Genomic DNA, 22,818 nt, shown 5'->3' with positions numbered 1-22,818 from the left:
CCGCAGCAGAAGATTAAAGTAGCAGCAAATTCAAATTTCAAAGGACTTTGAACAATCCCTGTGTTGAAGTTGTGGTGTAATGTGTTATTTTAACATAACGTACAGAGAGATACTCACTGGTGGAAGTCTTTGAGCTCCAGCTTCTCTGATCTCCAGGTTTGGTGGAGAGCAGCTCAGCTCTGCCCTCTGGTGGACAACACACGGCCATGGGTCCAGAATAACCCTCCCTACACACACACACACACACACACACACACACACACACACACAGATACTGTCCCTCACAGTTTCACCCTATGGCCAACAACCTACCTCCTTTCAAAACAAAGGTCAAAGATTAGCTATCATGGAGACTGCTGCCTTATCGCAATGTACCAGCTGATAACAGCGATAATGATGCACTGTGATCTAGTCGAGGGGCTAGAGAAACTGTTTCACATGCGTTTGTTAATCAGGCAAACATTCAGACATGAGTGAATGACACTCACGGGTCCTGGGGGTCTGTCGTCCTGAAGCCTTTAGCAAATGGGTTGCTAGCAATTTTTAACTGGGTGATCTGGGAGATGGGTTGAAATAAATTAGATGAAAATCAAAGAAATGACTCCCTAATCCTTTACCAGTTATACCAGTTAGTGCACAGTAATAAAAAGCCTACACTGAAGTCTATACGGATCCACCTACCCGGTGGTTCTGATAGGCAGTGACGGCCATGAAGCGTGTCTCGGGGAAGGAAAAGGAGCAGAAGTTCCTGTGTGCGTTCAAGTGGCTGTTGGGAGCCGGATCCACGTACACCACATGGAAGCGCGGCTGATAGCGATGCATGGAGTTCAATATCATCTGGAGAACAGGAAGTCAGAGAACACGCAACAACAAGCGAGTCAAAAGAGAGACATTTCTACATGTACATCAAAGAGTGAAGGGGGTCACATTAAAGACTGACATGTCCGTTGTCATCCAGCAGGTTGTTGGTGAGCTTTAGGGTGTCGAAGGAGACGGTCTGCTTCATCCACTGGGCTCCACAGGCAGGTGAGTCTGGGTGGAAATGCATCCGGCTCGGTGCTACGACATCCGCTCGCCCTGTCACCAACCAGGATGAGCTGTGGAACGCATATCTGATACACACACACACACACACAATAGGTCAAATAGGACTGCTGAGGTAAGATGAAACTGGCAGAGGGGCAACGAGCACAGCTCTAGGTTTCAGGTGGACACTGATGGTCTTGAATAAAGAGATGGAAACACTCGAGCAGATCATAAATACACTTTATGATCTATTTAAAATCTCTGTTAGACACTAAGCACTACACACCTCACTCCGTATGTCTGACCTGTATCTTTTATCGTCCACAATGAGAAAGTCCATGAGCAGGACGTATTCAGCGGTGGGATCCATCCCGGAGATTTGCACCTGGAATGTTGGAAACATCCTCCTGCAGTTCATGAACATGTAGATGAACACACGATGTAGTAAGACACACAGAAGAGGGAAAGAAAGAGGGAAAGGTAATGAGTGCCATCGTTACCTTCCGGCTTTGGTAACGATCATCTCCGTGCCCAGCTGGTCGAACTGCTGCCAGAGTGCATGCATCTCCAGCTGAACTCTGACCCCGCTGACTTGGGGGGCCTTGGCGCTCGACAGTGACCCGCCGTCTGCACAGCAGGGCAGAGATAGTTCACAGCTCCGAGGCAGATGAGGACCTGAAGGAGAGGGGAGGTGTGCGGCGGACGCTTGTTCACATTGGATTGGATCACGGGCTTTTGTCTATATTTTCTCCAATGATCTCAGATCATTTTGATCATAAAACAAACACTTACCATCCATCATTTGAAGGTTTACAAGATAAATAATATGAATGACTTTTTCCCGTTTTGTCCCTTCCTTTGATATTTCTCTTCACTGCAGTCTGTTCTTTCACTTCTGACTAAGCAACTCCTGTCATTACATCGCGATCAGTAGAGAACCATCAATAAACAAATAAAGCCAAAACTCTTCCTCCCCGTCCAGTGCCAGGTGCTGTGGTAGACGTGCATCCGAGTGTGAGGAGTGGCTGTTTGTGTCCAGGAACATGCTGGTTTTTATAAACCACGAGACTCTCACTGGGGACCTCATGCCTGCCTCATCCATTACAATACATCACAGCTGCACGCGCATGCATCCATGTGGCCCCAAGATTTGTGAACACAAAAACGTGCACACACACACACACACAGACACACACAAAACCTTTTTGGAGCATCTAGAAATCCCTGCTTGCACCTCCCATTGTTTCATTTAGCCTAAAGCCCTAAGTGGAGCTTGTCTTGACCGACCAGTAGGGCATTAATAACATCCTAGTCAGCCCAGTGTTACTGAGTGTGGACAGATGAGGACAGCAACAAACTGCTGTTTATTATTCATAGCATACTTTCTTGGAGCAGAGTTTCAACACCATACTAATTAGAGAGTCAGTTATTCCCTAAAACGGACGTGGACCCTCCTGTTTTAGATGAATTGTGACATTCTAGCACACTTATTAAAAACTCATAACATATCAGACAGCGCCAGTGATGAAGTTCTGGACATCTCTGGATTGTTGTCCTTGCTGTTAAATGTTGTTGGGTTTTTGAAAGGTGTCTTTGCCTCCAGTGTCACTTAAAGACCTGAATGTTGTTTCTAACTCTCAAAGTAACACACAATGATTTGATATATGATCTCGATGAATCAAAGTTGAGTACAAATGCGAGTTGCAAGTGTTTAGTGGTGTGGCTGTGGTGTGTGTGTGTGTATGTGTGTGTGTGTGTGTGTGTACGTGTGTGTGTGCGTGTGTGTGTGTGTGTAACCTCATGTGGCTCTATGATGGGACAGTGTTGAAGGGTTCCAGCCTGAGGGATCCAAAGCAGTGAATTGGGCTTTCCCTCTAATAAAGCACAACACGACTTAATATGGTCAAAAGGCCAATTCGCATTCCCGCGATCAGCTCATTAATCACAGCTTTCAGGACCACAGGCGGACATATCTCATATGTCGTTGGATGTCTCTCTTATTGATATTGTTATTTTTCCTCGTGATCAATGATGACCCCTCCGAATGCTTTCTGTGTGATACGACCTCACCGGGGTTAAAAACTCTCCAATAAAGCCAAAGGTTGTGCTGTTAAATTCCTGAGAGGGTCATTTTTGTTATTAGACTGCATTCTATATTTTCATAGTTTCGATAAAGTTATCTTTATTCTCATATTGACTTTAGATGTCTAATATTCCGCTTCATTACAGTCAGATCTTTTAGGGAAAGGATGAAGTGAGAGTCAGAGAGCGAGGTGTTTAGTATAAACAAGTCATTTGTTTATTGAGCTGTATTTCGTCAAAGCACAGTTTTCATCAGACAAGCATCATTACACAGAGTTTCAGGCACTTGTGGTAATTCACATACAGTTCCTACACAAAACGTAAGCAGTTGGCCTTGTCGTGCGAAGAGTAAAGCATGTGCGTGCTGAGTTCCTATGTGTCTGCTGCTTGCATGTGCTTGAGCATGTGCGCAAAAGGCAAGGTGTTTTCATCGGAGAGAGACAGAGCAAGAGTCCCGCCATCTTGTTGCAAACAAGTGCAACAAGTTAGTCACCGGCTTCATTTTGGGAGGTGGTCTGGCTGCGCATTGTGAGGAAAGAATGGAATGGAGAGAATGGTGGAATGGGTCTGGGACTGATAGGTAGGTGAGGTTAGTTACAGGAACAGGGAGGGATTTAGTTCTTCTGGATAGAAGCTGCGATGTGCTGGAAGATGGTGTTGAGCTTAACCTTGATGTCCTCGGCCAAAGGTGCAATCTGCTCCTTCAGGGTAGTGAGGTCCTCAGCCTTGACGTTCTGAACCTGGTCGTAGGCCTGCTTCATCTGGTCCTTGTATTCCTCGACGTACGGGCCAACCATCATCTTCACCTGCTCCAGACGCTCAGAGAGCTTGGCACGCACAGACTCCACGATGGGAATCAGGGCGGCCTTGGTCTCCTCCACGTTGGCTGCGATCTTGTTGCGCAGGTCCTCCACAATGGGCTCCATCTTTCCCTTCAGGACTTCCATATCTGCCGCGTGCTTGGCAGAATACTCTGTGATGATGGGCTCAAGGGTAATGCGGTACTGCTCGATGTGCCTGTTGACAACCTCCCTCAGCGCAGCACGCTTGGGCTCGAGATCGATCTTCAGGGTGTCAATATCAGCGATGACAGCGGCGCGGAACTCGGTGGTGGCGTCGGCGATGGTGCTGACGACACTGTCGGTGATGGGGACAGCAGCAGCCTGCATAGTCTTGATCTGGGTGTACATGTCTTCGATGCGGGTAGACAGGCGGGCCCTGGGAGGAAACAGAGAAATTTAAAAAAAAAAAAAAAAAGTGACTAAGGGAGAAAGGTGTAGCAGTGACGGAGCAAGCATCAATTACAGACGAGACTGACTGAGGAGAATGACGTGGCCTTACTTGAGCTCCTTGTGCTCGGTGTCATCGAGCTGATTCAGGGCCCTGGTAGCACTCTCCTTCACCTGATCCAGGTACGTGTTCATAACACTCCTGGCATGGGCCAGCTGGTTTGGTGCATCATTCTGCAGGGTAGCGGCCTGAGAGCCTGAGGAGGGACGGAAAGGTGGGAATGAGAGACGAGCAGTCAGAGAGGTGGTATTTTTAAACGTGAAATAGATAAATATATTGATATTCTGGCTAAGTAAAGCTGTACATGCAGGTTATGTAAGAAACAGCGCGTTCAGTACTCACCAACAGCCAGCAGGAGGGCGAGAGTGAGAGCGACAAATTTCATGATGGTGGTCTAGAGTGGAGAAAGAGGCAAAACATGTCACGCTCACAGTATTACAGTCAAAGGAGTTTCAATAAAACATTGTTTAAATCGCACTAAGAAAAACGAAAAGCCCATTAATCCAGTGAGTCACTAGGCCAGATGAGCGGGCTTAGAAGTACACACAAGGTAAACTCACCGTTAAAGCTACACACTCATCCCTGAATTGGTCCACATGAGTTCACACTAAACATATGGCTGCTAATTAAAATATCCTGTAATCTGGGTAGATTAGAGATGACTACAAATTCGGAGAGACAGCTCAAGCTGATTAGCTCTGGACTGCTATGTAATGCTCATCCTGGCTTAACAGTAAAACACAGTCACAGAATTACCAAGTTATCTCTCTGAGCTCAGAGACAATCTTGATACAGAGACTCTTAAATTTAGGGATCTCTCTGTTTTCTTGAAATGGAGGCAACTGCTAAAATATCGCTACGGGCTAAACAGCATGATCCCAAAGTTAAATGAAAACATCTCACAGTTTAAATTTAACACAAAGTTAAAATGTATCTTCCTGACAGAGGAACTTATATTTGGCACCAGTTCACGACTTCATCAAAGTTTACAGATTGCAGAAAGCTTTAAAAAAAAAGAAAAGTTCTCCAGCATTAATTCTGGTCTGACTACCCACTCTACCACCCAAAGTCCCAGTAAGAGCCACGGCTGTTGCTTGTCTTACCTGGTGGAGTTCGTGATGAGACTGAACAACTTCAGCATGTGCAGACTTTTTATAGTGCCCGAGTGAGGGATGAGTCCATGCGGGGAGGAGGGGGCGGGGGTGGAGGTGTGAGGGTTGTGTGTCTCCGTGGAGGTGGACCTCACCCCCCTGTCAGCTCGCTCAGCAGGGGGACTGGGTTGAGAGTTCAATGGTCACCTGCTGGGAGGAGATCACTCAGCACACACAGAATCACAGATTTGCTTTACATTATCAGTGTCATAAATGCACTGTTAACTTCAACCAAAAGCAGCCAGCATTTCTTAGCAAGAGCCTTACAATCCTCTTAATTCTCCACACTCTTTTGGGGCCACAGGATATTTTATTTGTGATACTTCTGGGACAGCTTTTAAGCATTTCTCCCCCCCCTGCTTGATAAAAGGCCTTTCATTTTGTCCTGTAGCCAAGCTGCTGTTTGTTGTGTAGAGGACATGAAAGGCTGACAAAAAACAACTCGGTGAGAAGACGGAGACGTGAAGACGGTTAAATTAGGAAAGGAGTGTGAATATACCAAAAATGGGAGGTGGTGAAAAGACACAAAGTAGGGCAAGGGAGAGCTGCGAGGGGAGAAAACTGATGGAAAGAATTGGAATAAAATGGACAAGTAAATAGGCTACATGGAAAAAGGGTTCACATTCCCCCACATAGCTCAAGTACCTTTACTTGGCTATAGGTTTCATACAGGGGTCTGTACTGGATCGTGTTTTACCGCATTTTAGCAGCATACAACAGCTCAGGTTGACCCTCACTCCCATTGTTGTTTTTTTCCATACCATTTGTTACAGAACAGGAAAGTCACACTATTGACAGTCGCAGTGCTGCAAAAAGGCTGCCAAGAGAATCAAACAAGAGCAAACAGAAGAAAGTCACTCGTTGCTATCAACTCTCTGAAATGTGATCGCGTTCAATCTGCACTCAGACCCACGCATTACCACGTAAGAAGGCAGCAAACAAACGAGAACAGTGTATCAAGACAGACGTATCTCAGTTTACGGATAACAAAGTTTGTGCTGCTGGTGTGTGTGTGTGTGTGTGTGTGATGATTAATAGGTCAAAGAGTGGTGTGTGTGCCATGCTGTTGTTTGTTGTCCTATCACCAGTGGACTTTGTCACCGTGGCTTTGTGTAATTTGAGGAACAGGAATGATCATAGTATTGAAAGTCATCTCTAATTTTATCATCATGGGTGGTATAATGTCTTCTGTCACACAACCATTACCCTCAAAAGGTTCATGCCTATTCTTTTGAGATTTCCAACAGATGATATAACATTATTTGCCTTTATTGGAACAAAAAAGAGATACAAAGTGAGTTCAATAACTTGTGTTTTTTTTACTTAAAACAGAGACGGTTGCGTCACGTATACACTTCCAGGCACAATTGTGTATTAATGTGCTGTTAAAATGATTCTGGCCAAGCATCGTGAAGGCTAGTCTAATAGTGCAGGGTTATTAGGTGCAAGGTTAATCATTGAAATCAGTGGTCAGTGGCAATCAGCTGTAACCAAGAGAAGCATGCGTTTGTAATGCTTGATATACAGTGCAGAGGTTACAGGAGCCTATATAATCAATGCACTTTTATCTGAATGCATGTCGTTCTTAAAATCCTGTTCTTGCGTTAAACTATTGAAGCATGTCCAGCTCATCTCTTACCCAACATGAAGCTGCAAGATACAACAGCAAGAATTCAAATCATAGACATTAAATATTTGACTTTCAGGACAATTGACACTAAAAGGATAAAGACTTAAGTCTCAGTTTTCCATTTCAAAAAACAAGTTCACCAAAGGGAATTCAAAGCAATATAAGAGAAATATCCAGGAGCTCCAGTCAGTGGGCCGCCATCACTGACTTCAACTACAGAATTGTGTGGAAATTATTTCGGAGGAAAAATGATCGCTACAAACCAATAATGCTTTTGATCTGGAAATATCAGAATGCACAGAACACAGTGTCAAATAGTCATCAATAGTACATGCTTATTATCATACAGCATGCTGGACGAATGCTATTGTAGACTTTTCGTTCAGGATGAATATGTACCTCAGATTATCAGAAAGTACACATAGGTGGTGGATTAAAATGGTCTACATTTGGTCGTATAGGGACGCTTCTTGTGCCACGGGTTCAACAAAAGCATGAACATTCATTTACTGCATTTATTGCAGGTCTGTTTGGTTGGGTTTCATTGCATTTGTTTCGGAACGTGTATTTTTCAGGAGTCTCAACCACAAGAGAATAGTGAGGGATTCCTGACGTACAATACAAATGGAAATGAGTAACAAGAAATGAAACAAAGACATTTAAGTTTTAGGAAAGACAAAAAACAAAACAAAAATCATCAACCGATACAACCACATTATGGTGTGTATTGTTTCATATCATCATATGAAACCCATTTTTAAACATGTGAAAGTATGTTAAGGGTCGTATGTTATGTTGAAGGCAATGTATTCCAGTTTGAAGGAGCTTTACACATGAATGATGATGATTAATGTACTGCATTTGTTGCAGAGTTGATTTTATTGCATTTGTGTAGGTTTTTTGAGTGTAAACCACGAAACAGACGTCCAGGTTCCCTTTTTTATGGTTTCACCGTGTGTCTCCAGCAATTCCTCAATGTCTCTTTAAAAAACAAATCCCATTTCATCCTTATTTATCTTTCCCTACTTCCATTTCCCTTTGTTATTTATCATTTGACACCGTGGCGTTTATCTCGACCCTCACCCCCTCATTCACTTTACACTTTTATGGACAACTTGACGTGGCCATGAAGACAGAGGGGCGATAAGGCTGTCGAATACACAGGCCACATCAACGCATGCTAGATTCAGACTGACGTCAGCTCTGCCCATTTGTCTGACATCAATTGCGAATGCAAAGGCAGCAGACAATTTGGAAATGCAACAATGGAAGCTTTGAAGTATGCCTGAATTTCTTCTTGCCGAAGACTGCTGTATTTAGCTAAGCAACCTAGAACAGACAAGCAAGGACATCCATGGTTTTGAACCATCGCTCTGGGGAATAGTGAGGGGCATATTTCACTATTTTCTGACATTTTCAAACTAAATAGGCAGTTGAAAAAAAAGCGATTGACAATGAAAATAATCATCCACAACAAGGACAGTGAAAAAGGCTGAAGAGATCCTGCTGACCAGGACTGAAACAGAGGAATTACTCTTATCTGGAACAGCAACCTTTGAGACTGCTTGCATTGCACCACGATTCAACATCCACGCGGAGTAATCTATTGAGATTACCGCTGTCGTAATTGTTATCAATATAAACTCAGAACGCCTAGCTGGCAAGATCATTGCTAAGGTTGCATGTTTCCTGATACGTCAAGCAACAAGAACATTGAATAGGGGGCAAAAGTGAGCAAAAAGAAGAAGTTTATCATGGGTGATCTAAAAGATAAGGGATTCACTGACAAATATCTGGGACGTAATCACAAAGGATCTTCATGGCAACTGTGGTGCAAAAGAATTCTATACCTGCTTTGCGTGAGTCTTTGAATGCTGAAAACCAGAGGTTGTCTTTTCCAAATGTATTCTCTGCGCAGAAGGTTCAATCATTTCTTTTTTTTCTGCCAGCAACCAAAACAAGATGGCGCTGGAACATTCTCATACAACACAGTTAGTTATCTTTGAAGCAGGCAATGCTGAATTCTTCTTTTATAACAATAAGAAAGACACAGTGAAGTTCAACTGAGTTCAGAGCAGAAGTACTTATGCATGAATACAATACACCGAGTAGAAATATATACTAAGTGAGTTGAAATATGTACTACGTAGAATTTTGCTATTACGCAACCGTTACATGAAGCCGACTGATTTCTAGCCCGACACTCGTGTTTGGATAAATTGATGCTCTACTAAGAAAAAGGATCTTCTTTGTCGATGATCAACGACCAGTTTTAAGGTGACCGTCAACAGATGTGCGGTAATGGCCCGGAGCTGATAAATATTTAATCAGAAAATCCACCCCTTTTGATCAGGCCCTAGCTGAGGTTCAGAGGTCACGTCATTGTTCCAGCTGCCTCCATGATGGAGCACTGTTCTCAGACCAGCAGGGGAGGTTATCTCAGCTGTAAGCAACAGTTTGGAGCTCTGTCTCTCGCTCTCGTTTCTCTCCAACACACACACACGCCGCTTCAGCTTGCTATACCCAAGTCTGCCTAACAGTTGTGAAGTGGTTTTGCAATGTCACATCTGTTGAGGTCGCTTCTGCTTTAACACAGATATTTGGATCGGCACCCTGGTCGCAGAGAGTCACTGTAGGTTGCATCGCCCTGCGGGTTGTACAGCTTTGACAAGCAAGAAAATAACCGCCCTGAACTCAGATAACCTAAATCATTAAGGTGACATACAGTCACCGAGGAATATTGTTTAATGATACAACAATCCACAAACTCTCACAAATACTGACAAACGTTCGGGTAGTCGGAGAATAATGAGGACACACAAACCAACGTGCAGTGAGTTGTTGCTCTGACCGGCGGTAGGGAACTTTATCTTCTACTTTTATGAGCCTCTGTAGCCATTTGCTGCTCTTAAGACCGATCCAAAGATAATGCAGTGTTGTTAAAGTGCACAGTTAAAGTGTCAGGGCCTTCCTCCATAATAGGGAACATGTGCTCAGGTGAAGCACTGCACTTCTGAAAGATGATGCAACAGCAATTTAGTCTTTACATGATGAAAAGGGTAATTCTTTACTGCGGGTAACAGAACGTACTGCTCATGTCCCCTCAAGAAGGACACGGCCATAAAAGGCAATTGTATGAATCGTGGCAGAGTCTTTCATAGAGGTGAAAAGCAATTTAAAGGTACTGGAACTGTACTTGATATTGTACCATAAGTGCATATTTCCTTCGATATAAATATGTACTTTTTTACTTCACTACATTTATCACTTCTGGTTTTATACACGGTGGCTAAACAAGGTGTAGAGCCGTCAGTTAGTGGTGAACACATCCGGACGGTCGCGTCGCTTCTCTCAACTTGAAATGAAATCTCATGAAATTGCTCACGATGCTTTTAAATGTTGAATTGCGCAACAACAGAGATGCAACATCTCCCACCAACAGCACAAAAAATAAAAGAGTTGAAATTTTCACATTTAAAAAAGATAGAGCTCATTCACAAAATGAAACAGACATTTTTGGGGCGCTAAGGAAAAAAGAAATACGCACTGCAATCTCACATTAGGATTGTGGAATATGCTGTTTGGTGCGTAGGTGTTTCAAGGCCTGTTTGTAATGCGAAAGCTACCATTGCCCAAGATGTAGAGGCCGTTCACCCTGTTATTAGAACCAAACCGCCCACACTTTAGACAAACACAGAATGGGAAGGGGGAAGGAAAGTCATTTTACCTGAATCCATTGCATGTTTTAATTAATAATTAATATGTGCTTCATTAGATTTATATTATCTGTAGCACTGTAAACCAAAAAGAAGCAAGTATAATAAGTGAGAAACCAATATGTGAGAAGGAAGGAACCATATTAAGCCAGAGGGTTAGAATAATTTACTCAATTCAGTCCATCACCGCAGCTTCTATATGACACAGCGGTGGATTAAACACTTCTTGCCAAGTGAACCAGTCACGTTGCATCAATCCCCCCTCGTCTGCCCTCTCGTGGTTGAAACTTTGGGTCAAGAGACAGGACAGGAGTCAAACTACAATAGAGTTATCACTTTGAAGCTTTAATCCTGCCGTGCTCACACAACACCAGACACAGTTTTATTAAGAAAAACATCTGCAAGATGGTGGCCAGGAAATGTGTTCTAATTGTATCCTTTGTAGTAGACAACAGTCAACAATGTGTTGCAATGAGAAGGGTGACAGGAACATGAGCTCATACCCCTTCAGAGACGAGACAAATGCGTCATTTAGCAGCACGGTGTTAATGCAGCCCCCAGCTGTGGATGAGAGGCTTTTGGGACAGAAAGCACCATTTGTTCCACCGCAGGGAACCTTACGCAAAGACACATGCAGAACACATGACCTTCTCCCTTTGTAAGAACACAATCACTCCTACTAAGCTGTTTTAACAAAATAGTAGTATTTGAACGGCAAGTCACAATAAGACATTGTAGTGTTAAAATGTGGATTTATATGTGCATTTTAAAGAATAACTGTCTCCTCCAAACAGTTTAGCAACATCTACATGGTACTGATTTTCTCCATTAAGCTCTGGTGTTTTGCGATAGTGAATTTAAGAAAAAAGGGCATTGGTTTCAACACAAGAGAGAAAATGCTTCATCTTTAATATGAGGGAGACATGACAACAGTACCAGGTGCTACCTACAGAACTCTGACCTAAAGAAAGACATAGTGGAAAAGGTAAGATGGGGAATGTTGAAGTTATTTATATGGGATTTCAAACCAAGCCAGTGTTTGGCAAATATGGTAGAAATAACCTCAACACATACACATATTTCCCTTCCCAAGTAGATATCCCACAACTGCTTCTCATCAAGGTGCTACTTCAGTCCTAAACCACACAAGACGAAGAACAAAGAGTGAGAAGAGGATGTATACAGTGGTAGTATCCCGTGTAAGGATCACTGTAAATCTGGTCCTGGATATGTGACGGGCCTCTTACGGTTTGCTCATTCCCTACAACAGACACCCACACTTGGTATGCCCATGAGGAAAGTAAAAACAAATGAAAAGTGGCATTCCAGTAGGTCATAGTGACTGATGCTCTTGTGTGCAGGGCAAAATAAAAATATGAAGCCCTTTGTATACATACACATCAACTGGAAGACAAATATAAAGAGTATAGCTCTCATACCAGGCATATCAATGCATTTCGCCACATGTTATTGTTGTCTTTCCAGATTCTTTCCGCTGGCCGTCACTCTCATGAACAATTAATCAGACAAACGTCTCCATTTGCACTATTACCACCATCTGCACTAATATCCCAAATCCATTGTCACTGTTGTTGTTGTTTAAGTTCATATATATTCTTCGATATATATTTATATTATACATAGTAGTTACATGTTAAATGTTTATGCTTAGTTTCTCTGTTCTACTTTGTTGTCTTTAATGTCCTTGTTTTTATATTTTTCTTGTGTATTTGTATATTCCATGTATGTACGTTGAGAGCAATGTGTATGTACCTCTCTATTTTGTATGCATTCATATTGGTTCATTAATAAAAAATCAGTCAGTCAAAATGTCTCTCTAGTCCTGGTGGATAACAATGGTTGGATGATATTTTTAAATCAAATACAAATTTGTTAAAAATTAAATTTCGCCCCGACTTCAACTTTTACGAGGACCCCTGAACGTCTCACGTGGCTCAGCCAATCAGAGACACGTATCCATCGTCAACAGGAAACGTTGCGAAGCGTCCTTAGAGATGTTGTTGTTACCGCTGCTGTAACTGTAGCATCTTTCTCCCCTCTGCCTACACAACGTCTGTGTTAAACTACTGACAACTACTGGATACTCTCACAGAGGTTCATCAGAAAACGAATAAAAGTGTGGAAGGTAAATCACGTATCACCAATAAGCTGTTCTCCAGCTAACTTAGCTGGCTGAGCTAGCGGCAAGTAGCTAGGAGCTAGTTAGCTAAGAGGCTAGCTTAATTAGCTTAGCTCATTCCTCCTTCCTAGCTGTCATTCACGTTACTGTTACTGTTACTAACCATTTCACGTCGATATTTTTGGTTCGTCGAGATGTGAATGTGTCTTCACTGTTTATTACAGGCTTAAGACACGTAATAAGCTCTCCCTTTGTCCAACTCTAGCTAGCTTCAAGAAGTAGGTGTGTTGATGTTGTTAACTGAGCTTGATAGCGAGGTAAGGTAAACCGCTTCAGTTTACCCGCAGAAAGAACTCTTCTCTCTCTCTTTGTATCTTCTAAGTGAAGACATGAGGCTTTCGAGCGAGACTGGCAGCCTTGTGTAGTCGCCTGCCTCTGAATTACATGGTATACAAATATATATAGATATACACAGAATATCTCCCTTTCTCGTGCCATTCAACTGGTTTTGTGTATTTCTCTGCAGTAACCATGACTGCAGCTGCTCTCATAGGAGACCAGCTGATCCTTGAAGAGGACTACGATGAGAGCTACGCGCCCTCTGAACAAGGTACACAGTTAATATTCACCTGGGTGTAATCTACCTTTATGGATAGGATTGACTCTGTAGATTACATCACAGTTACTATTTACTAGCACCTCATTTGATGGCAGGTGTGAAACCATCATCTTGATTGGTTTACACTGATATGTTGACTATTGATGACAGATAATATACAGTCTTTTAATTGTGTGCTTATATTTTATCACGTTGTGCTACCGGCTTGAAAAGTGCTATACAAATAAAAACCATTATTATTCTGTATTATTATTTATTCAGTATCAATATATTGGATTTGTTTCCCCTCATAAACTATCATATCGGTCTATGTCTCGGGGGTCACTGAGCCTCAATGAATCGGTAAACTTACTAGATGCTGTATAATGTACTAGACTTACATTCATCTCGCCCTCATATCACTCTTTCTCTCATCCAGAGATCCAAGAGTACGCAAGAGAGATCGGCATTGATCCCGACAGTGAGCCGGAGCTCCTGTGGCTGGCCAGGGAGGGCATCGTGGCCCCTCTGCCCGCCGAGTGGAAGCCTTGGTAAGAAAGAGGAGACGGAGGCTGAGGAGAGGAGCCCCGGGAGCATGGCCCCCCACAGAGAACAACCTTTAAAGAGGCTGCACGGGATGTCTAATGAAATCATATTTACTGTGGAGGATGTGGTGTTACGGTCTTACTCCAGGTTTCTGTTGCTCGAGAGATACAAGTGGCCCACTGCAGCAAGCTCGATTGATCAGAGTGTGTTTGACGCTTATGTAGTTATGTAGTTATGTAGTTATGTAATGTAGTTGTGTAGTTATGTAGTTGTGTAGTTATGTAGATGTGTAGTTGTGTAGTTGTCCGTGCAACTAGTCAAGGGTGGAGGTCTGTTCTTGACACCTGAAGGTGGCGCTGCAGAGCGACCGTGTCTTGCTTCAACTTCTTGTCCGCTTCATCGAAAGTGTCTAATATAACGCCTCTTACATTACAACACACTTCTAACAGCAATATCAGGTAGATGCTGGATTCGATCAATTAAATATATAGTGTGAAGGGTTTGTATTATATTGATGAATGAACAAACAGCATCTGAACTGAATGAAACCTTTTCTTCTCTATAATTTAAGCCACTGTTGGGCCTAATGCTCCACCATTTCTGCTGTGTGTGCTGCTGTCGACTGAGAGGCTAAAAATAATCATTAAGTCAACTAAAATACACCTGAGGTGACCCTCTCCCCCCTTCTCTCCCTTTTCCTCCCACACAGCCAGGACGTGACGGGGGACATCTATTATTTCAACTTCTCCTCGGGCCAGTCCACCTGGGATCACCCCTGCGACGAGCACTACCGCCGCCTGGTGGTCCAGGAGCGTGAGCGCGCCCAGCTCACGGCCGCCGGAGGAGGCGCAGGGGCGAAGAAGGACAAGAAGAAGAAGAAAGAAAAGAAGGAGAAGAAAGAGAAGAAGAAGAAGAAGGAGCCGCTCAAGACTCCTGGAGTGAGTGGTTGTTATATTTTTACACGATGCAATCAGACATATTTTGAAATCATTATTATCATTAAATGATGGGTCGGAGATCCCTAATCAACTTTGTTGAAGTGTTTCTGATGTCTGAACATTCTTGGTCTCGTGGCTTACTTCTCACACTGTCTTTTTTTCCCTTTCAGCCGCTGAGTTCCGCCCTGGGACCCCTCCCCTCCCCGCTGGGCAGCCTGGCTCCTCTGAGAGGTCTGGATGCTCCTGGACCAGGACCGCTGCCCGGCTCTGCTCCTGCTCTCCGGCGGTCCCTCGGCAGCTCTGGGGGCCTGGAGCCCCTAAAGACATCCCTCGGGGTACACCGAGGATACACTTTTGAATTGTTAGCCTCTCCCAAACCATCACACTGTACATCATTCTTTAATGAATGTCTTTCTCTGAACAGGGCCCCCGGAGCAGTGGAGCAACTAGTGTTTTGGGCATGAGGCAGAAGGAGAGGGTGTCTCTCACTCTGCCTGGCTTTGATGATGATGATGATGAGAAAATCTCAGAAAACGAGGTGCAAGACAATGAAAAGACAAGTGCAAGATGTTGAAAGTTGTCGTTTTAGCTGCCTGTGGCTCTCAAAAATATACTTTTACGTCCCCATCAAACCAGACATTGTCACTTTTTCAGCCGAGTCCTCGTGGTTCAGACCGATTATTGAAGAACCTTCATCTGGACCTGGATGCCCTCAGAGGAGGCCTGCAGTACGAGGTAGACAGCATCATATGCTTTGAACAGCATCGATTCTATTCCACATCTTCTTAGAATAGATCTTCAAATAAGAGGAAAAATGTCTTCTTCTTATTGAATGGTTTATCAGTTCCTGTGTGGAAAGTTTTATATATGTGTGTGTGTGTGTGCTCTAGGACAGTGAAGCCAGTGGTGGAGCTCCAGCTGAGGAGAGGACAGAGCCAGAGCTGCAGGACTTGGCCTTATCTGGAGATCACAGCCCCGAACCACCGTCCCAACAGGTAGAAACACGCACACATGCACACACACACACACACACACATGTTTTTATGTTGTAGATACTACATCTTGTTTTGAAGTTTGATCCAGGACGTATTGTTTCCACACATTCTCTGTGCATCACTACCATGCAGTGGCCTTTTCTTGTTGTCTCATGTAGCTGTGACTCTAAACCATTTGTTATTCCTTCTCTCTGCCTCGTGTGACACCTTCACACCTCTCCCCTTTGCCTGGGTCGTGTTGGTGTAGCTGCTGTGCTGCTGGGATCTGTCCTACGGCCACGGCTGACACTGTGTCTTCCTCTTTGTTCTGCTGTCCTCCTACTGTCACTGTTACTGCTTTGCTGTCTGAGACTGTAGATTAGGAGCACGTCAAAACAATGAATACATCTATTCTATTTATCCCCGTTGGAAGTTCAACTCAATTGGATTCTAAGAAAAGTCCTAATTTATGAATCTAAATATATTTTGCATTAGCTACTAATGGAGGTTGGTAATGCATTGATTCTTTGTTCTAAAATGACGCAATGATTCAGCAGAACTAATGCGTATTGATTCGGTGATTTCTTCTACACATTGTGGCTTTTTCAGAGAAGAACCTCTGAAACAAAAAAGTCACGTTTATCAAACAGACCTGCTCCAGTCTGTGTGTCTGTGTTTGAGTGTGAGAGAGAACTTGTCTGTTGTCCTTTTCAGAAATGCATGTTTTTATTTCCCATATTTATGTCGTTTGTGTTGGTTGTCTAACGTCACTCATTTTGTCCCTTCTAAATGCACGAACAGTCTGTTTTGCATGCAGTTGTGTTCAGATCATCTTCCCTTTCGTCACAATCTTTTTGTCTGCCTCCTTCCCTCACCTGCCCTCCTCCGTCCTTTCTCTCCCTTGTGTCTCTGTCTGCGACGGATGGACTCTCCTTCCTATTCCCCTCCACCAAGGACTCTCTGAGGGGACGCCACCTCCACCTGTCCTCACCGGCGGGATGCAGAAACCACGTCAGTGAGGAGGGGGCACGCCCTCCACGCGCCGCTAGACGGAGGGCAGCAGAGGAGTTAAATGAGGTGGAGGAGGAGGAGGACGAGGATCATCAGAGAGAGAAGGGAGAGGATGAAGGAGGAGGGGAAGCAGAGGAGGGAGGGACGGAGGAAAAAGGAGAGGAAGGAAAGGAGATGGAAGATGGAGAGGCACAAGACGAGGAGGCAGATGGGAGAAAAAGCAAAGAGATGGAGGACGAGCAGAGAGGAAGTAAAAGGTGTATAGAAAGCAAGCAGGAGGAGGAGGAAGTAGAGAGCGACGAGGTAGAGGAGGAATGCTGTGAAGGCGGTGATGAAGAGATAGATGACGGTGGGGAAAGTTGTGCTGGAAGCCAGCGGCATGAGACCAGAGACAGAGGAGAGAATGTGGAGCGTGACGAGGCAGGGGATAGTTCAATGGAGGAAGAGGAGAAGGAAGAAGTGGGAGCGCAAGGAGAAAAACAGGAATTTGAGGAAAGTAGTGATGAAGTTGTAGAGAAAAGCTTCAAAAGTGATCACGGTGGAGGCAGTGAGGAGGAGGACAAAACCAACGAAGAGAAGGATGAGCTAGAGGGAAGCGTAGATGAAGAAGAAGGGCCGAATGAGAGCGAGGAAGAGGAGGTGGAGATAAATACCGAAAGAGAGAAAGAGAAGGAAGAGGAGGGTGAGAACGACGAGGCTTTGGAGAGATGCTCCCTGAGCCAGAGGAGACATACAGAGAGCGATGAGGAGGTGTTAGAGAGACATGCACAGAGCGAAGGAGGAGAAACCGAGGGGGAGGGACTGGAGGGAGACGACCAATCGGATGCCCGAAAGCCCCAGAATGCATCGGAGAGTGAGCAGGAGGTTGTGGAGGTTTTGGGGACTCGGGTCCGACCAGCCAAGCTAAGCGGGAAGACGATGCCGAGTGACCTTAAAATGCTTGACCGAAAGAGAAAAACTCTCGCTGGCAAGACGGAGAATGTGACTAAAAAATGCCCTCTTCCTGCAGAGGTAGGGTTTCGGTGTTGCCTCTCTGTGTGTGCATACACCCCCCCTCTCCTCCCCTCCTTCTCCCCCATACATTCACTACCCGACCCTCTGCAAGCAGGTGCATGTAGCTCCCAGAATCCAACTCCACTGCCTTAGGGGCTCCCAGCCTGAACGTCCTCAGTGGAGTATCATCTGAGCCCCCGAGGACTGGATTGGAACGTTCTGATCCCTCTTTCCCATCCACAGTGCAGTTCTTTGGGCACATGCATAGTAGTTTTGGTTGTCAACACAGGACACTCATCTCCCGCCATGTTCTGCCCCCTTTTTCAGAGTCTGCTTGCTTTCGATCACAGACTGTCTGATTTCACCGTAGGCTCGTCGGCCTTGTTTGTGTTTGCATGTACGCTGCTTTTGACGTACGCTAGCCTGCGTGTGTGTGTTTCTTAGTCTCTTTGGAAAACACAGCATGCTTCGATGTGTCAGTGTTTGCTGGTGCGATTTTTGTTTGTTCATTCAGAAGCCGCTGCCTCGTCGTTGAGTGTGTGTCTCTGTGTGTTGTTGCAGGAGTCCGAGGCCAGCGAGAACATCGAGGAGGCTTCATCCTCCATCGACATCAAGGTACTCTGATCGTGTGGTGCGATACTTATTCACCACCATTCGTTCGTTTCAAACTGTTTATCGTCAACCTGTTTTTGTATCCCGCAGCTGTCGGAGAAGGTGCGAGACATCAACGACCTCTCCGGCACTGTGAGTCCACTGGAGGGAGACGACAAAGAGGAAGAGGAGAGTGGAGGAGGGGCAAAGACGAAGAAGGCGGAGGCTGCCAAGAGGTTTGTTGTTGTTTTGATTTTGTTCCTGGAAAACCACTGCTGTGCTCCGAATAAGTTGCAAAGGAGTTGGAAGTTCATTTTTCCAACACAAATTCATTTGTTTTAATTTTCAGCTTTGAAATCGTTAATTGTGAGAAGCAGCTACATTGTCAAAAGAAGGGCATGGACATTTAAGAAGTATTAAAGTTTTGTCCATTAATAAATACAACGGAAAGTTGCGTGCAATCCTATTTGTTATTTTCTACTTTATTTAGCCGTAGTATTCGTATGACACCTTTCTCCCTCTTCAGGCATTTGCAGGCTGCTGGCAAAGACGCCCCTCCGGCTCTGAAAGTTGACCGACTCGTCCTCCACCAGTCCAGCGCTTCGCCCTCTCTCTCAAGCCTGTCCCGTTCAGAGCAAGATGTCGGGCTCCGTCCGAAAACTGAAAGCCTCGGCACAACTCCGGGGCTGCAAAGGCCTGAGACCTCCAGAGGGCGGCTGGTCCGCACCTCCAGAACCCGACTCGAAGACGCTGAACTCCGCTTACAAAACCAAGAGGACTCACTGGGAGAAGAGCCAAGCTGGAGAATCCAGAGAGACAGAGAGAAGATAGAGAGGGAGGAAGAGGAGAGGGAGAGGGCAGAAAGAGAGGAGAGGAGTCTGAGAGAGAGGAAAGAGGAGAGGGAGAGGAGGAAGGCAGATCGAGATGTGGAGGAGGAGAGGGAGCACGTGATGAAGGAGAAGACGAGTAGAATGCTTCTCCTCCAAGAGGAGCTGAGGAGAGAAGAGGAGGAGGAGAGGAAGCTGAAGGAGGAGAGCGAGGAACGACTGAGGTGGGCATGGAAAGTGAAACATACATTTACATTTACTGCTAAAACATAAACAATGTCTTGAACCATGAATCCACAGGGCTGTGCGGCAGCGTCTCCTGTCTAAGAGGAGAGAGGAGGAGGCCAAGCTGAATGAGGAGTCAGAGAGGACGCTGGAGGAGCTCAGAGAGTCCGCTCAGCAAGAGAGGAAGAAGCAGCAACACCAACTCAGGTCAGAAACAAAGAAAACAAATGTGCAGGAAACAACGTGAGGCGGAATCTGCAATGCAGACTTTCCAAATCAATGGCAACAAATTCTCCCGCTTTATAGAATATGAATCTTGCAAATCAACCGATCTCAAATCAGTTGTGTCGTGTGCTCAGGGAGGAGAGCGAGGTCCTGCTGAAGGAGCTGCACATCGCTCTGGAGGAGGAGCGAGCGGCGGAGCGCGGCCGACTGGAGGCCCAGAAGAGGCAGGACTCTGAACGCCTGAAGGCGGAGTCAGAGGAGGAGCTTCAGGCGGAGAAGAGGAGACTCCAGGGAGAGAGGGAGGAGAAACTGAGCTCCCTGAAACACGAGGTGAAGCGGATCTTCTTGTGTCCTTCTCGCTTTACGATTTCAATATTATTTAGTCATTATAAATGTCAGTTTTTACATTTAGTCATTGCATGTGTAATGAGATTACATTTCTGCATAACTAATGAGAGATATCTCATTCGACACAAACAAAGCTAAACACACTCGCAGACAAACAAATTGCTGAATAGTCATCTGTTTGAAAATCTATATAAGTAAGGTTTAGTTGAAAGTGTCACTTTTATTAAGCAATCTGGAGTACAAGAAAGAAAGAAGAGCTCTTGACGTACATGACGTTTGGCATATTAAGCTGGAAAACGTAGCCTGAAGCTAACTTCCTATTGTTCTATTGACTTGCCCTCCTGTCACCCTCTTCAGTGCAGTTCAGTTTTAGTTTATTTCCTGTCTGACTGCAAGAGCAAGAATTATCAGTTATGATGGTGCCATCAACCGTATTACCGACATATTTTGGGTTATAAATCCACAGAAAATATGCTTTTAAAACCCATTTTGGAAGTAAAATGTTTAACAAAAGGCATTAACAGGATCTAACTCAACATTATCTAAACACTTCGGCTGTTAATGTGTTGTGTTCATGTAAACATCAGACATAACTGGAAACACCACAAGAACCAGACCCTTTGTGTTCTGTTTTGGGGGTACCTGGTGGCATTGGACCTGAGGGACTCGGATTAATGATCTGTCCATATGTCCGTCTCTGTGTTTGCTCTGCTTTGTCTGTATGAAGGTGAAAATCACAGAGAGGAGGAGGGAACCCATGAGTACACGGCCTGAACAGCAACTGGCAGGGTACCAGCGAGAGGTCAGAGGACGTGTACACACACACACACACACACACACACAGATTCTGTACAGAATTACATCATCATATGGATTTCTTTTCTCTGAATTTAATTTCACTGGAATATAACTTGTTAACTGTAAACTGACCTTCGCCGTCGACCGTCTAGCTGGCTGATGTTCTTCAGGAAGTGCGGGAGGAAGTGCAGCGAGATCATGAGAGGAAGCTGGAGCAGCTGAGGGAGGACCACCGGAGAGAGATGAACAGCATCAGAGAGAAATACCTCGACGAGGTTGGATGGTGTTTACCTTTCACAATCACATGCTCTCTATATTGTGCCATATTTTATTTAATGTGTGTGTGTGTGTGTGTGTGTTCCAGGAGACTGCACAGAGGGCGCGCTTGCTTTGTACTCTGCAGGAGGAAAGAGAACATCTCCAGGCCTCGCATGCCGTCCAACTGGAGAAACTCCGCATGCAGCTCAACACACAGATACAAAAGACACAGCTGACGCACACGCGCAAGGTGAGGCCAGACGGACAGAGGGACACACACATTTACTAATGATGCACGGCTGAACTTGACTCCGCCGTTTTAATTTAAAGTCACGGTCGGTAATCTTGAGGAACAAGCAAGAGTACGCTAGAATTTAAAATGATCCAACCGAAAAAATCCCTTTACTCCTTCCTCCATAGCCACCACGATCTAAGATAATAAACACTTTATTCCAGTGAATAAGTCTCATTTCTTCTGTTAGGAGTCAGAACTGGAGGATCTGGCCGATCAGATGGAGCTCAGAGCCAAAGAGCTGAAGAGCCAGGAGGCCATGCTGCAGACCAAGGTCTGCTATCCCATACTGTATGTACTATTAATCACTGATACACCAACCTGAATCACAGGGACTGATGGTTTCTGTCTCTTATCAGGCGGCAGATCTGAAGAGGAGGAGGAAGAAGCTTGGGGAGGAAGAGGAGGAAGTGGACAGACAGATAGAGGTGGGACATCCTGCTTTCTCTTCATAAAAAGAGAGATTACATTCATCAACCCGTCCATCTATCAACCCCCTATTTCCCCTGTGTGTGTGTGTGTGTGTGTGTGTGTGTGTGTGTGTGTGTGTGTGTGTGTGTGTGTGTGTCCAGGCCTTACCCCGGCTGATCCAGCAGAGGGACCAGCTGACGGAGGAGCTGGAGAGGATGAGAGAGGAGAAACATCAAGCCAGAGAACTCCTCCAGCGAGCGAGGGAGGAGAGGAGCGAGGCCAAGGAGGAGGAGGAGAGGCTGAGGGAGGAGAGAGACAAAGCCAGGGAGGAGAGCCGGAGGGCAAAGGAGGACAAGGCTCGACTGGAGAGCAAGGTGGCGCTGCTGCAGGAGAGATGCGACCGCCTCAGTCGCAGAGTCGGGTACAGTTTCACGCATGCTGTTCGGTTTCAGCCAATCAAAGGACTTTCCAGTGTTCCTGCACAAGATTTTAAAGGGATTTTGGTTTTTATTTTGTCCGATCAGTGAGCTGGAACACAGCGAAGGAGTGAGCGCCTCCTCCAGACTGGAACCTAAACAGGACAAGAACAAGGCAGAGAAAGCCGAGGTGACGGCGCCCTCCAGTGACAGGAGAGACTCATCGCTGCATGTGGAAGACCTGGACGACTCGCCGCACTCCCCTGTACCTGACAGCCACGGCAGCATGGACGAGTAAGGAGGGAGGGAGGGAGGGGGGGGGGGGGGGGGGG

The 22,818-nt window shown here is 45.2% G+C and overlaps 3 protein-coding genes across 3 annotated transcripts in view; 1 reads left to right on the top strand and 2 right to left on the bottom strand.

The window, feature by feature from the left end:
- Positions 1-484: 484 nt before the first annotated feature.
- LOC116390871 (T-box transcription factor TBX1-A) lies at positions 485-1,825 on the bottom strand. Its single transcript, XM_031860989.1, has 6 exons — positions 1,819-1,825; positions 1,527-1,701; positions 1,332-1,433; positions 941-1,112; positions 682-837; positions 485-556 (listed from the first exon to the last, which is right to left on the bottom strand). Exons 1-6 carry the CDS (start codon positions 1,823-1,825, stop codon positions 485-487), a joined length of 684 nt encoding a protein of 227 aa, XP_031716849.1.
- A 1,477-nt stretch (positions 1,826-3,302) lies between these two features.
- On the bottom strand, positions 3,303-4,851 carry LOC116390725 (apolipoprotein A-I-like). Its single transcript, XM_031860687.1, has 3 exons — positions 4,741-4,851; positions 4,450-4,594; positions 3,303-4,326 (listed from the first exon to the last, which is right to left on the bottom strand). Exons 1-3 carry the CDS (start codon positions 4,781-4,783, stop codon positions 3,723-3,725), a joined length of 792 nt encoding a protein of 263 aa, XP_031716547.1. The 5' UTR covers positions 4,784-4,851; the 3' UTR covers positions 3,303-3,722.
- Positions 4,852-22,054: 17,203 nt separating this feature from the next.
- cep164 (centrosomal protein 164) overlaps positions 22,055-22,818 on the top strand; it is a 3,709-nt gene continuing 2,945 nt past the window's right edge. Inside the window, exons 1-3 of the mRNA XM_031860855.1 lie at positions 22,055-22,087; positions 22,232-22,491; positions 22,595-22,780. Coding sequence (XP_031716715.1) covers positions 22,286-22,491; positions 22,595-22,780 — 392 coding nt within the window. The 5' untranslated portion in view covers positions 22,055-22,087; positions 22,232-22,285. The remainder of the gene's footprint in view (positions 22,088-22,231; positions 22,492-22,594; positions 22,781-22,818) is intronic.

This window comes from Anarrhichthys ocellatus, unplaced genomic scaffold (assembly GCF_004355925.1).
Source record: "Anarrhichthys ocellatus isolate YVR2014 unplaced genomic scaffold, GSC_Weel_1.0 scaffold24, whole genome shotgun sequence".
Taxonomy (NCBI): Eukaryota; Metazoa; Chordata; class Actinopteri; order Perciformes; family Anarhichadidae; genus Anarrhichthys; species Anarrhichthys ocellatus.
The sequence above is the reverse complement of the archived record's forward strand: the minus strand, read 5'-3'. Positions and strand labels throughout refer to the sequence as shown.